This window comes from Saccopteryx bilineata, chromosome 1 (genome assembly GCF_036850765.1).
Source record: "Saccopteryx bilineata isolate mSacBil1 chromosome 1, mSacBil1_pri_phased_curated, whole genome shotgun sequence".
NCBI classification, from domain to species: Eukaryota; Metazoa; Chordata; class Mammalia; order Chiroptera; family Emballonuridae; genus Saccopteryx; species Saccopteryx bilineata.
The window spans coordinates 46,676,558-46,692,291 of NC_089490.1; the positions used below are offsets into that span (position 1 = coordinate 46,676,558).

Genomic DNA, 15,734 nt, shown 5'->3' on the forward strand with positions numbered 1-15,734 from the left:
GTTCCTGAAGAAGAAGAAAAAAAACAAGGGATAGAGACTTTGTTCAATCATATCATAGCTGAAAACTTCCCTAAATTAATGCAAGAGAAACTCTCACAAATCCAAGAAGCACAGAGGACTCCATTAAAGAGAAACCCAAAGAAACCTACACCAAGACACATCATAATTAAAATCCAAAGCTAAGCGATAAAGAGAAAATATTAAAAGCTGCAAGAGAAAAAAAAGTTATCACCTACAAAGGAGCCCCCATAAGGATGACATCTGACTTCTCAACAGAAACACTTGAGGCCAGAAGGGAATGGCAAGAAATATTCAAAGTAATGCAGAACAAGAACCTACAACCAAGACTACTTTATCCAGCAAGGCTATCTTTTAAAATTGAAGGAGAAATAAAAAGCTTCCCAGACAAAAAACAACTCAAGGAATTCATTACAACCAAACCAATGCTGCAGGAAATATTAAGGGGCCTGGTGTAAACAGATAAAGTGGGAAAAGAATACAGAAAAAAAAAAAAAGAAAAAGGAATACACCTTTAAAGAAGAAAATGGCAATAAACAACTACATATCAATAATAACCTTAAATGTAAATGGATTAAATGATCCAATCAAAAGACATAGGGTAGCTGCGTGGATAAGAAAACAGGACCCATACATATGTTGTCTACAAGAGACACACCTTAGAACAAAAGACACACACAGATTGAAGGTAAAAGGATGGAAAAAAATGTTTCATGCAAACGGAAATGAAAAAAAAGCTGGGGTAGCAATACTTATATCAGACAAATTGGACTTTAAAACAAAGGATATAGTAAGAGATAAAGAAGGCCACTACATAATGATAAAGGGAGTAATCCAACAGGAAGATATAACTATTATAAATATCTATGCACCTAATATAGGAGCACCCAAATATATAAAACAGACTTTGATGGATTTAAAGGGCGAGATCAACAGCAATACTATAATAGTAGGGGATTTCAATACCCCACTAACATCACTAGATAGATCCTCAAGAAAGAAAATTAACAAAGAAACAGCAGACTTATTGGAAACACTAGATCAACTCGATTTAATAGATATCTTCAGAACCTTTCACCCTAAAGCAGCAGAATATACATTCTTTTCAAGTGCTCATGGTACATTCTCTAGGATAGACCACATGTTAGGGCACAAAAGTGCTCTCAACAAATTTAAGAAGACTGAAATCATATCAAGCACTTTCTCCGATCACAACAGCATGAAACTAGAAATGAATCACAGCAGAAAAGCTCAAAAATTCTTAAACACATGGAAACTAAATAGCAGGGTGTTAAATAATGAATGGATTAAGAATGAGATCAAAGAAGAAATAAAGAAATTCCTAGAAACGAATGACAATGAGCATACAACAACTCAAAATTTATGGGACACAGCGAAAGCAGTGCTGAGAGGGAAGTTCATAGCACTACAGGCACACTTTCAGAAGCTAGAAAAAGCTCAAATAAACAACTTAACCCTGCATCTAAAAGAATTAGAAAAAGAACAGCAAGTAAAGCCCAAATGTAGTAGAAGGAAGGAAATAATAAAGATCAGAGCAGAAATAAATGACATAGAGGCTAAAGAAACAATACAGAAGATCAATGAAACTAGGAGCTGGTTCTTTGAAAAGGTAAACAATATTGATGCACCTTTAAGTAGACTCACCAAGAAAAAGAGAGAGAGGACTCAAATAAATAAAATTAGAAATGAGAGAGGAGAAATAACAACTGACACAACAGAAATACAAAATATTGTAAGAAAATACTATGAAGAACTGTATGCCAAAAAACTAGACAATCTAGATGAAATGGACAAATTCCTTGAAACGTACAATCTTCCAAAAATCAATCTGGAAGAATCAGAAAACTTAAAACAGACCAATTACACCAAAGGAGATCGAAACAGTTATCAAAAAACTCCCAACAAAGAAAAGTCCGGGGCCCGATGGCTTCACAACAGAATTCTACCAAATATTCAAAGAAGAACTAACTCCTATCCTTCTCAAACTATTTCAAAAAATTCAAGAGGAAGGAAGACTTCCAAACTCCTTTTATGAGGCGAGCATAATTCTGATTCCAAAACCAGGCAAAGACCACACAAAGAAAGAAAATTATAGGCCAATATCCCTGATGAATATAGATGCTAAAATCCTCAACAAAATATTAGCAAACCGGATCCAACAATATATGGAAAAAATCATACACCATGATCAAGTGGGATTTATTCTGGGGAGGCAAGGCTGGTACAATATTCGTAAATCAATCAATGTGATTCATCACATAAACAAAAAGAAGGAGAAAAACCATATGATAATTTCAATAGATGCAGAAAAAGCATTTGATAAAATCCAGCACCCATTCATGATCAAAACTCTCAGCAAAGTGGGAATACAGGGAACATACCTCAACATGATAAAAGCCATCTATGAGAAACCCACAGCCAACATCATACTCAATGGGCAAAAATTAAAAGCAATACCCTTAAGATCAGGAACAAGGCAGGGGTGCCCCCTTTCACCACTCTTATTTAACATAGTCCTGGAAGTCCTAGCCACAGCAATCACACAAGAAGAAGAAATAAAAGGCATTCAAGTTGGAAAAGAAGAAGTAAAACTATCATTATTTGCAGATGATATGATATTGTATATAGAAAACCCTAAAGTCTCAGTCAAAAAACTACTGGACCTGATAAATAAATTCACCAAAGTGGCAGGATATAAAATCAATACTCAGAAATCAGAAGCATTTTTATACACCAACAATGAACAGTCAGAAAGAGAAATTAAGGAAACAATCCCCTTCACAATTACAACCAAAAAATAAAGTACCTAGGAGTAAACTTAACCAAGGAGACTAAAGACTTGTACTCGGAAAATTACAAAACATTGATAAAAGAAATCAAGGAAGATACTAACAAGTGGAAGCATATACCGTGCTCATGGTTAGGAAGAATAAACATCATTAAAATGTCTATATTACCCAAAGCACTTTATAAATTCAATGCAATACCAATTAAAATACCAATGACATACTTCAAAGATATAGAACACATATTCCAAAAATTTATATGGAACCAAAAAAGGACACGAATAGCCTCAGCAATCTTAAAAAAGAAGAATAAAGTGGGAGGTATCACACTTCCTGATATCAAGTTATACTACAAGGCCATTGTACTCAAAACAGCCTGGTACTGGCATAAGAACAGGCATATAGATCAATGGAATAGAACAGAGAACCCAGAAATAAACCCACAGTTCTATGGACAACTGATATTTGACAAAGGAGGTAAGGAAATACAATGGAGTAAAGACAGCCTCTTTAACAAATGGTGTTGGGAAAATTGGACAGCTACCTGCAAAAAAATGAAACTAGATCACCAGCTTACACCACTCACAAAAATAAACTCAAAATGGATAAAAGACTTGAATGTAGGCCGTGAAACCATAAGCATCTTAGAAGAAAACATAGGCAGTAAGCTCTCCGACATCTCTCGGAGCAATATATTTGCTGATTTATCTCCACGGGGAAGTGAAATAAAAGACAGGATAAACAAATGGGACTATATCAAACTAAAAAGCTTTTGCACAGCTAAAGACAACAAGAACAGAATAAAAAGACAAACTACACAATGGGAGAACATATTTGACAATACGTCTGATAAGGGGTTAATAACCAAAATTTATAAAGAACTTGTAAAACTCAACACCAGGAAGACAAACAACCCAATCCAAAAATGGGCAAAAGAGATGAATAGACACTTCTCCAAAGAGGACATACAGATGGCCAATAGGCATATGAAAAAATGCTCAACATCACTAATCATTAGAGAAATGCAAATTAAAACCACAATGAGATATCACCTTACACCAGTCAGAATGGCGCTTATCAACAAAACAACACAGAATAAGTGCTGGCGAGGATGTGGAGAAAAGGGGACCCTCCTGCACTGCTGGTGGGAATGCAGACTGGTGCAGCCACTGTGGAAAACAGTATGGAGATTCCTCAAAAAACTGAAAATCGAACCGCCTTTTGACCCAGCTATCCCACTTTTAGGAATATACCCCAAGGACACCTTAGAACGGCTCGAAAAGGAGAAATGCACCCGCATGTTTGTGGCAGCATTGTTCACAATAGCGAAGATCTGGAAACAGCCCAAGTGTCCGTCAGAGGACGAGTGGATTAAAAAGCTTTGGTACATATATACTATGGAATACTACTCAGCCATAAGAAATGATGTCATCGGATCATTTACAATAGCATGGATGGACCTTGATAACATTATACGGAGTGAAATAAGTAAATCAGAAAAAAAAACTGAGATGAATCCATACATAGAAGGGACATAAAAATGAGACTCAGAGACATGAACAAGAATGTGATGGCAACAGGGGCGGGAGGGTTGGGGGAGGGGGGAGGGGGTGAAGAAGGAGAGAGGGGTTAGGGGAGGGGAGGGGCACAAAGAAAACCAGATATAAGGTGACAGAAGACAATTTAACTTTGCGGGAGGGGTATACAGCACAATCAAATGTCAAAATAATCTAGAGATATTTTCTCTCAACATATGTACCCTGATTTATCAATGTCACTGCATTAAATTTAATAAAAAATATTAATATAAAAAAAAGTCATTAAATATCCATTTCTAAAATAAAGGGCTGAACTCATCTCAAAAAAAAAAAAAAAAAAAAAGTAGACCAGGTATACAGGTAAAATAAGCAAATTAAAAATAAAGTAGAAGTATGTGAAAGAAAAGAAACTAATACACACTTGGATCTGCAATGAATGATATTTAAATAATTATAATGTAAATATTATCAACCAATATTGATGTATAATTTTTTTTAATAAATTTTTATTAATGGTAATGGGATGACATTAATAAATCAGGGTACATATATTCAAAGAAAACATGTCTAGGTTATTTTGTCATTAAATTATGTTGCGTACCCCTCGCCCAAAGTCAGATTGTCCTCCGCCACCCTCTATCTAGTTCTCTGTGCCCCTCCCCCTCCCCCTAACTCTCTCCCTCCCTCCCTCCCATGTCCTCCCTCCCCCCACCCCTGGTAACCACCACACTCTTGTCCATGTCTCTTAGTCTCATTTTTATGTTCCACCAATGTATGGAATCATGTAGTTCTTGTTTTTTTCTGATTTACTTATTTCACTCCTTATAATGTTATCAAGATCCCACCATTTTGCTGTAAATGATCTGATGTCATCATTTCTTATGGCTGAGTAGTATTCCATAGTGTATATGTGCCACATCTTCTTTATCCAGTCTTCTATTGAAGGGCTTTTTGGTTGTTTCCATGTCTTGGCCACTGTGAACAGTGCTGCAATGAACATGGGGCTACATGTGTCTTCACGTATCAATGTTTCTGAGGTTTTGGGGTATATACCCAGTAGAGGGTGATGTATAATTTTACTGGAAGTGTGGAAAGAAGGAAAGCAGGGGATTAAAGAGAGCTACTATAAAATAAAGATAATGTCTAAGACCGATAATTTAGGGAGTAAAAATATAAACATATTGTTGAGAAATATATAAGTATAGATCAGAAATGACAGCTAAGAAACTGAGCTGATTAGGTTTGTAGAGGAGATAAAAAGATAATTAGGTATCTATACAAACTTTAAAATTCTATTTGATTTTGTAAGACCAGACGGTAGCACAATGAATAGAACATCGGCTGGGGACACTGAGGACCCAGGTTCAAAACCCCAAGGTCACCGGCTTGAGTGCAGGCTCACCAGCTTGAGCGCAGGGTCACTGGCTTGAGTGTGGGATCATAGACATGACCCCACGGTTGCTAGGTTGAGCCCAAAGATTGCTGGCTTGAGACAACATTGCTGGCTTGAGCAAGGGGTCACTGGCTCAGCTGGAGCCCCAAGTTAAGGCACACATAAGACAGCGATCGATGAACAACTAAGGTGCTGCAACTATGAATTGATGCTTCTCATCTCTCTCCCTTCCTGTCACTGTCAGCCTCTCACAATTTCTCTTGCTTAAAAAAAAACAAACAACTATTTGGTTTTCGATAAAAATTAGGTGCATGTGTTACATTGATAAAAAAAAATCAATACATGACCCTGGCTGTTTGGCTCCCGTGATAGAGCGTTTGCCCAGCATGTGGCTGTTCTGGGTTTGATTCCGGGTAAGTGCAAGAAAGTGCACATGTGCTTCTCCACTCCTCCCCCTCTCACTTCTCTCTTTCTTTGTTCCTTTCCTGCACTATGACTCAACTGGAGTGAGTTGGCTCCGGGCGTTGAGAATGGCTTCATGGCCTCACGTCAGGTGCTAAAAATAGCTCCATTGCTGAGCAATGAAACAACACCCCAGATGGGCAGAGCATTACCCCCTAGTGGGCTTGCTAGGTGGATCCCATCTGGGCACACGTGGGAGTCTGTCTCTGCTTCCCCTCTTACTGAATTAAAAAGAACAAATTAATACATAACTGTTAAATAAAAATTATATAATAATATAAAATACAAGCTTAAAAAATTTAAGGTCAGAATTAAGAAAAATAAAAAGTCAGAAAAACCAACATAAGAAGACACAATTGTACTGGCTATAAAGTCCTACACATGGTACAGATGAGTCCAGATATTGACTGAGCTTCACGAAGGCCAAACTGAAAGAACTATGATTTTTTTATAGGGTTTTCCTCATTTACAAAGAGAAAGCACAACAATTTCCTAGAATAAGCAAAACAACTCCATACTCTGCTCTAAAATAAATTGTTTACAAGGAGCCTGATGCTATTATTATTAACAGAATGTTAGTAACTAGTACATACCCAAAACAACACCACTGACACGGCATTTCCCAGTGTGCTCGGGTTCTGGTTCTGTAAGAACAAGATCTTCTACAGCGCCCTCCTGAACAGTAAGCAGTGGTGTATTTAGGATTTCTTTCTGTCAAAAGAGAATGCGAGTTAAAACAACAGTTAAACGGTCACAACAATCTCTCCTGTTTTCGTGCCCTGTTCTTACCTGCATGTTCTCTTTATAGAGTTTCCTACCAATCTGAGCTCTCAGACCCCAAACAGCTGGTCCTTTACGCCGGTTTAATACTTTGTAATGTACACCAGACTGGTCACAGATTCGAGAACACAGGCCATCCAAAGCATCAACTTCCCTCATTAAATGCCCCTTTCCAATGTCGCCAAAGGAAGGATTATAGGGCATCTGACCTAAAGAAAACAGACAAAATAAATATATGAGCACCTTGCAGTAGTGAATGGGTATTCTTTAAAAATTGATTTTTAGAGTCAAAGCTATCTTTATGAGGTCAAGTAAAAAAGCCTAACACTCCACTACACCAAATTACCATAAAAAAATTTAAAGTTTGGTTTTAAGACAATTGTTATTTACTAAGCTCATTTACAAGAGTTATTAAAATATCTCTGAAATTTACTTTAAAAAACATATAATTTGTTTAAAATATAAATATGAATTTTGATGGGAATCCCTTTAAACCTGACAGATTCACATAACATACATATAATAGTCATCTTATTTCAATAATACTTTTTTGTTTATTAGATTTTTGTTATTGAAAGGTAATACAAAAAGCTACATTGTATAATAATAAAAGTGTGATCTTTTGGATATCATACAGTCTCTCTCCAAAAGAATCACAGTTAACAGTGTATATTTCTCCACAGTTATGATCTGGATGGCAACTTTTAAAAAGTATTTCAGTACAAAAATGCATGATGTATTCACGATTTTTAAAAAACAAAACAGTTAATATTTTAATTACTATTCACTCTTGAGCAAAATACAGGAGGGAAGCCATGGGCATGCATATTTTACAAGATACTGGTTTAGGTATTATCTACCATGATGCAAGAGCGAGATCTAGCTGCAAAATACGACCTTCTAACCATTGCCCATTAAGGGCAAAAGAAGCACTGTTGAGTCCTAAGCACAAAACTGGGGAACAAACATCCAGCAGAAATATAGAATGCAACAAAAGGTTGCATAGTTCTTCAAAAAGACTTCACAAAATCTCGAGAAAAACACAACTGTCGTTTAATAAATGATCACTAATAATGTTAATTCACTCTTTATCCAAAGCCACAAGCTAGTCAAGGTTAAATGGCAACAACGAAATAAACTAAGTATAGTATTCTTAGTTTTCCCTTTCCCAAGGCACCGCCCGCTCATCCCACAAGCAATTACTCTTGCCAGCAGCGGCGGCAGCAGCAAAATCCGTGGTCCACAGAGCGGGCTAATCCAGAGTGCTGACCCGGCCCGCGTGACTCGGACACAAATGAGACTGAAACCGCAGGCACTAGGATTCTCACTAGGGTTGGGAGAGAGAATAGGTTGCGCACAACAGACACTGGGAGAGGGAGAAGGGGATTATTTCGAGGTTTGCGTCCTGCGCCGAGCTCCACACCACTCGTGCTCCTCACCGATCATGTCCACGCGGTGCGTGAGCAGCAGAGTCCTAGAGCCGCACCGCGCGGCAGCGGCGGCGGCCTCCGTCCCGGCGTGTCCCCCGCCGATGACTACCACGTCGAAGTGCGGGGTCCGGGGCGCAGCGCTGTCACCGCTGAACCGGGACAACGGAAGGTGCTGTTTGGTGAGGGAAGTCGCAATCCAGCGACCGCAACCTCGGAGGGAGAACATGGATGGAGAGAGGCAGTCTGTCCGACTGTAAACGTGACACGTGCGAGGCGCACAAACTTTGGGCCGGAGAGTAAGCGGTCAGGGCGCAGCCACCTCGCTCAGAGCTCAAGGTGTAGCACGTCTCCGTCCAGCGTCGCCGCTGATTGGCGGTTTCGCATGACTTTGACCCGCAGCGGCATTGGTGGTCCGGGAGGTGTGGGTCGGTATTGTAGTAGATGCAGGTAATCTGTCTAATTATCTGTGGTTCTGGAGTGAGGCTTCCCACTGGATTTTTTTTTTTTTTTTTTTTTTTTGTGTGTGTGTGTGTGTGTGTGATTCCTGGACAGTTGCAGCCCTGATTGCCCAGAGGGCACTAATAACCAATGGTTTTGATCACTTTGCTTTATCAGATTCTGTGAATTTTTTGTCACACTGTCCCCTCACCTTCTGTTTGCTTATAGTGATTAGAATCTGAACAGGAATAGATTTGAAAGGAGTTGGTGAAAGATTCATGATGCCTAATTAGGGCAATCCATCAGTTGAAGGTTAATTGTCCAGCCTTTTGGAATTGATTTTTTTTTCTTCTTATTTTCTTTCTTTCTTTTTTCTTTATTTATCTATCTTTTTCTTTTCTTTTTTTTTTTCTTTTCTTTTTTTTTTAAGCAAGAGAAGCAGAGATAGAGAGGGTGACAGACAAGGACAGACAGGAAGAAAGAGAGATGAGAAGCATCAACTCACAGTTGCAGCACTTTAGTTGTATTGTATATTTACTGTTTTCTCATACTGCCATGACCCCAGGGCCTCCAGCTGAGCCAGTGACCCCTTGCTCAAGCCAAAGACCCCTTGCTCAAGCTTGGGCTCAAACCAGTGATTATGGGGTCATGTCTATGATCCCATGTTCAACCCGGTGTCCTTGGGTTTTCTAACCCAGGTGGTCAGTTTTTGAAAATTGCTAAATTAACTTTTTTAAAACTTTGTGTCAGTTTGTACTAATAGTCTAAGATTATTTCACCACAGTATATGCAGTATTGGATTTTTTAAAAGATTTTATTTATTCATTTTAGAGAGGAAAAAGAGAGAGAAGGGCAGGAGGAGCAGAAAGCATCAAGTTTCATATGTGCTTTGATTGGACAAACCCAGGGTTGTGAACCGGAGGCCTCAGCATTTCAGGTCGACCCTTTATCCACTGCGACATTACAGGTCAGGCAGCATTAAATATTTTTTTTCAGTGTGCGAGAGAGACATAGACAGACAGACAGAAAGGGAGAAAGATGGGAAGCATCAATTCTTACTTGCTGCACTGAAGTTGTTCATTGATTGCATTCTCATATGTGCCTTGACTAGGGGCTCCAGCAGAGCCAGTGACTGCTTGCTCAAGCCAGTGACATTGGGCTTCAAGTCAGTGACCTTTGGGCTTAAGCCAGGTACAATAGGGACATATCTATGATCCCACGCTCAAGCCAGAGACCCTACTCTCAAAATGGAAACATCGGGGTTTCGAACATGGATCCTCAACGTCCCAGGCCGATGCTCCGTCCATTGTGCAACTGCCAGGTCAGTCAGCATTGCATTTTAATTAAGTTTTAATACATGTGTATATTGTGTATATATGTGTGTGTGTATAATATATATTTATTTATTTATTTTATTTATTTTTGGGGACAGAAACAGAGAGAAAGTCAGACAGGGACAGACAGGAAGGGAGAGAAATGAGAAGCATCAATTCTTTGTTGGAGCACCTTAGTTGTTTATTGATTGCTTTCTCATATGGGCCTTGACCAGGGGGCTACAGCAGAGTGAGTAACTCCTTGCTCATGCCAGCGACCTTTAGGCTCAAGTTAGCGACCATGATGTCCTGTCTATGATCCCATGCTCAAGCCAGCGACTCTGCGCTCAAGCTAGATAAGCCCACGCTCAAGCTGGTGACCTCAGGGTTTTGAACTTGGGTACTTCATGTCTCAGTCCTAAGCTCTATCTACTACACTACCACCTGGTCAGGCTATTAGTATATTTTTTATATTTCTAATGAAAATAGAATATGTACACTATTGTGTAATCTAGTTTTGCACATTATAGTTTATCATAGACATTTTTCTGTAACAATACAGATTTATGTTATTTTCAAAGGCTACACAACAAACTTATTATTTTATTAATAAATACTTTAAAATCAATAGCTTGAATTTTAATGAGAGTCACAGGCCCACATTTTCAATTTTACTAATCTCTTCACATGACAAATTTAGACTAAAATCTTTTCTTTCCTAGAGACACAATAATCACAGGCCCAACGGTAAGATGTTTAAACAGGGATAAGTATACAATTGACTGGATTTCTAGTGTGAAAGATAAAGCTCTTCATTATGCTGAAGTTGGTCTGTGACCATTTGTGTTGAGGGTTCCCCAGACCATTTTTTTTATATTCCAGAAAGAAATCATGTTTTATTCCTGGCTAGCCTCCTCGTATAGAGTGGAGCAGGAGGGAGTGGGTTTAGGAGTGGAGCTCTTGCTGGGTGGTGACACGTGGGGCTGCTCACTGGTTTCTTACTGGTGGGCAGTGGGGTCTTGGGGTCTGTCTCTGCATCCCCACTGCTGTATGTAATTCATTGACAGGCCCTTCTTGGAATGTGCTGTTACAGTAGTCAGACTGCCCTCCAGCTTAAAGGGTCCCCAGTGACCCAACCTGAGGACCAGGCTTTTGGGAATTCTGGAGATTGTGCTTAGAGGTGCACTGAGTAAGAGGGTCTTGGACATTTTGTTGTGTGGCAGAGGCGTGGCTGTGGCAGTGGTGGCAGAGGCTGTGGCTGTTCATCCTCAGTTTTAATGATAAGTTCGAGGGACTCAGAGAACTCAGAAAAGCTGTTATATTCATGGTTATGGTTTATTACAATCAAAGATACAGAATAAATTCAGCAAAGGCAAAAGGCACACAAGGCAGAGTCTAGGAGAGAGCAGGCGCAGGCTTCCAGTTGTTTCTCTCTCTGGAGTCATATGGACAGTACTTAGCTTTCCTAGCACTGATGTGGGACAACGCAACGTATTGCCAACCAGGTAAGCCTGGGTAGCCAGGACTTTTATTGGGAGTCTTATGACTCTGTGCCTGCATAACTGCTCTAGTTACTTAGTCTGTAGCCCCTTCAGGGGTCAAACTGATAACAGCATAGCCCAGGGCACTCATCCTAAATCACAATGTTAGTGCAAACTATCTAGCATAGCCCAAAGCCCCAGATATACACAAAGACATTTTTACCAGCCATGCTATTCCAAGAGCTTAGAACTTATCTCCCAAGAGCCCATAAGGGGCTAGTCATTTCTTTGCAATGTGCAAAGTCTGAACACCTTAAGTCTGTCAAGTTAACTCTTTTTATGATCTTAAGTTGGACTGTTTTTATCATCTATATTAAGAGATTATTTACCAAAATTACAGACCACTTAGAAATAGTGTTAAAGTCCCTTAGATTGTAAAAGTCTTTTTACTACCATGATTGTAGAAAAAATAATTTTAAAAAAGAAAGAATAAAAACATGTCACCAGAAAATATTTGGGTCTTTAAATAATTTTTTAAAAAACAGATAACTTAATTGTTAATGAATTTCTTTTCCTTATACTGTCTAGTTAATTTCAAGTCAATTAGTTGTTAAATAATGAGAAAAGTAGAAAATGAAATATCTGCTGTTGAGCCGGACCAGGCGGTTGCACAGTGTGGATAGAGCATCAGACTGGGACACAGAGGACCCAGATTCAAAATCCCGAGGTCGCTGGCTTAAGTGCGGGCTCTTCTCACTCAAGCACGGACTCACGGGTTTGAGCATGGGATCACTGGCTTAAGCGTGGGATCATAGACATGACCCACTGGCTTGAGCCTAAAGGTTGATGACTTGAAGCCCAAAGGTCACTGGCTTGAGCAAGGTGTCACTTGCTCTGCTGTAGCCCTCGTAGTCAAGGCACATATGAGAAAGCAATCAGTGGAAAACTAAGGTGCTGCAAAGATTTCATTCTTCTCATCTGCTTTCCTTCCTGTCTGTCTGTCTATATCTCTCTCTTGGTAAAAAAATAAAATTAAAGAAAGCATATATTGAAGGGTATTTTTATAGCTGGGAAGCAATAAACTGAAAACTGACACATCTCATACTCACAAGCTCCAGCCACATTTGTTCAAACAACTAACTAGGCATAGTTTCACGTTAGGTCCTTTGCATTGTCTTTTCCTTCTGCCTGGAATGGTCTTCCCCTTGGCGTCCCCTCTTTTAAATCTGTGTTCAAGTGTCACTCCCCTAGTATTCTAGTATCGTACCATTCCTCATCCCTGATCCCTCCTGCACTATTTTTTCTTTTTTTTCTCTTTTAAAAATAAATTTATTTATTGATGTTAGAAAGAGAGAAAAAGGGAAAGAGGGAGAGATTGATTTGTTGTTCCACTTGTTTATGTATTCATTGGTTGATTCTTGTATGTGCCCCGATCCAAACCGCAACTTTGTACTGGGACGATGCTCCAAGCAACTGAGCTACCCGGCCAGGGCCTTATTTTTTTGTTTTTCTATACAGCTTATCATCTCTTATTGTATGTTACCATATATATTATGTTTATTGTCTGTTCCTCCATGCCAAAATGTAACCTCCAGGTTACGATTTTACTCCAGGAGGGCAAGAATCTTTGTTTATCAATATATTACAAGAACCTAGAAGAGCAGCTATTCAAATATTTGTTGAGTGACTAAGTGAATTACCGAGGCACACATGAAGTAGAAAGGATAAGATGTAAGACCTTGGCCCAGTAGCCTCATTGGTTGGAGCGTCATCCCAGCTTGTCAAGGTTCAGGCTTGATCCCCGGTCAGGGCACATACAGGAATCAGCCAGTGAATGCATAAATAAGTGGAACAACAAATTGATGTTTCTGTTTCTCTCACCCTTCCTTCCTCTCTTTCTCTAAAAATTAATTTTTTAAAAAAGATAAGATGTAAAATCAAATAGGGAAAATATATACCCACAAATGAATCTCTTGTTTTTTATCTTCTAGATAAAGGCCAAGATTCGTATCAAGACTTAACTATCCTTGGCCGAGTAGCTCAGTTGGTTGAAGTGCCAAGATTGTGGGTTCGATCCCCAGTCAGGGCACATAGAAGGAGCAAACAGTGGATGCATAAATATGTGAAACAGCAAATAGATGTTTCTCTCTCAATCCCTTCCTCTCTCTCTCAAATCAGTAAATTAAAAATTTTTTGTTAAAGACTTAACTAAAAAATCATTCCCTCTGTGATCTGGACGCTGGTTGCTGCAGCAAGACTGAGCAAGAAACGAGTTTCCCTCCTTTGACAGGTCAGCAGCAGAGGCATTTAATTCTGGTCCCGTGGATTGTTGCTTGCATGTTTAAGGTTAAGCAAACACCAGTGGACTTTTGAAGACTTTGGAAATAACTGGAAGACAGTATTAAGTTATCTGTAGAGTCATTTACTAGATACATGATAAGGAACTGGAAGCCTTGGGGTGGGGGGTGGGGGGTAGAACCATAGAATGTCTTCAGATTGGAGTAGGCATACCCGTGGGCATCCTGGAAGACTGCCCAAGTACACTTGCAGCTTTAAGGAAATGGATTTCCAAATTTCAACTTCCATTTTACTCTTCCCTGAAATGGGTCAGCTTGCAAACAAGCCTAACTACACAACAGTCATTTCATTTTATAAAGAAATAAGTCATACATCTCTCACACCACGATTCAAACTAGTATTCCCTGCCCTGGTGTGTAAGAAAACCTTTTTTGGACTAAAGCGGAGGATATATCAAAGTACTGACTTCAGGGAAAACTTTTAAAAATTTAATTCACTGTCAGATAAATGGATTAAATGTGATATCCATAGAATAAAATTATTCAGCCTTAAAAAGGAAGACTGACACATGCTACACCATAGATAAACCTTGAAGCCATTGTCTCAGGTGAAATAAGCCAGTCATAAAATTACAGACTGGGCTTGCACTTCCGTGAGGTACTAGAGTAGTCAAATTCACGGAGACAGAAAATAGAGGGTGGTTGCCAGGGACTAGAGAGGGGGAGTGTGTGTGTTACTGTTCAGTTGGTACAGAGTTTCACTTTTCCAAGATGCAGAATTCTGGAGATGGATAGTGGTGGTGGTTGCACAACAGTGTAATATATTAATGTCACTGAACTGTACACTTAAAAATGGTTTATATGGTTTAAAGAAAGGCATTGAGGCATTCTAAATCTTTGAGGTTCCTGTCTCATATGTATTTCTATATAGAGCTTGGCTTTAGAAATAGATTTTTGAAAGCCTATATTGAGTACTCTGGAATGTGGACAGCGGAAGCAGCATGGATTATTTAAAGTGTATAATTTTTGATTGGGTTGAGAACCAATGGATAAAAGGCACAAATAAGAACTTAACGTAATTTCGTTAAGATTGTGTTTCTCCAAAGTCAAATAAAAGTAAACATTCCACTTACAATCTTAATAACTTTCAATTTTGTAAGAACTGAACACTTTCTATTTGCCATTAATTTTAAAAAATGCCCTTACTTAAACTTATATTGAAAAAGTTTGTCGACTTCAACGGGCGGGAAAAGTTGCAGTTTTCCAAAATCCTTCTAGGCAGTATGAGGGCAAATGTGTCTCCCCGTCAGGACTCCTGAGAGCGTTGCCTGTCTCTCTGGGGTCCGGTTGTGAGGGGTCCTCCAGCCCAGGGGACTCCTCGGCACTGCGGGGGGAGGGGTGTCAGCCTCCCTCGAGGCCGTGGCCCCGCCCTGTCGCGGCGGGGGCGTGGCCCCCCAGGACCTCCCAGCGTGGGGTCGCGGAGCCTGCTCTCCGCGGTGCAGCTGCGTCCGCCTCACGTTCCACTTTTAAGTTTCATTTCCAGCCGCCACTGCTGATGCCTCTTCCCGCGGCCTTTCTCGAAGCCGAGTCAGCGGTCGGATAGCGGAGCCACCGCCATGGATCCTCGGAGCGAGGCGGCCAGGCGGACAGCGCCCAAGGCCGGAGCCGCCACCCCCAAGGTTTCCGCACAGAGCGCCGGGGCGGATCCCGCCCCGACCGAGCCCACTCGGACCGAGTCCACCCGGACCGAGTCCACCCGGACCGAGCCGGCCCCGAC

At 40.0% G+C, this 15,734-nt stretch overlaps 1 protein-coding gene across 1 annotated transcript in view; it reads right to left on the reverse strand.

Annotated features, from left to right (window-relative positions):
• Window positions 1–8,552, reverse strand: part of LOC136319207 (protein MTO1 homolog, mitochondrial-like) — a 41,290-nt gene extending 32,738 nt beyond the window's left edge. The window contains 3 exon segments of the mRNA XM_066252577.1: window positions 6,812–6,929; window positions 7,008–7,207; window positions 8,438–8,552. Coding sequence (XP_066108674.1) covers window positions 6,812–6,929; window positions 7,008–7,207; window positions 8,438–8,444 — 325 coding nt within the window. The 5' untranslated portion in view covers window positions 8,445–8,552.
• Window positions 8,553–15,734: the final 7,182 nt, after the last annotated feature.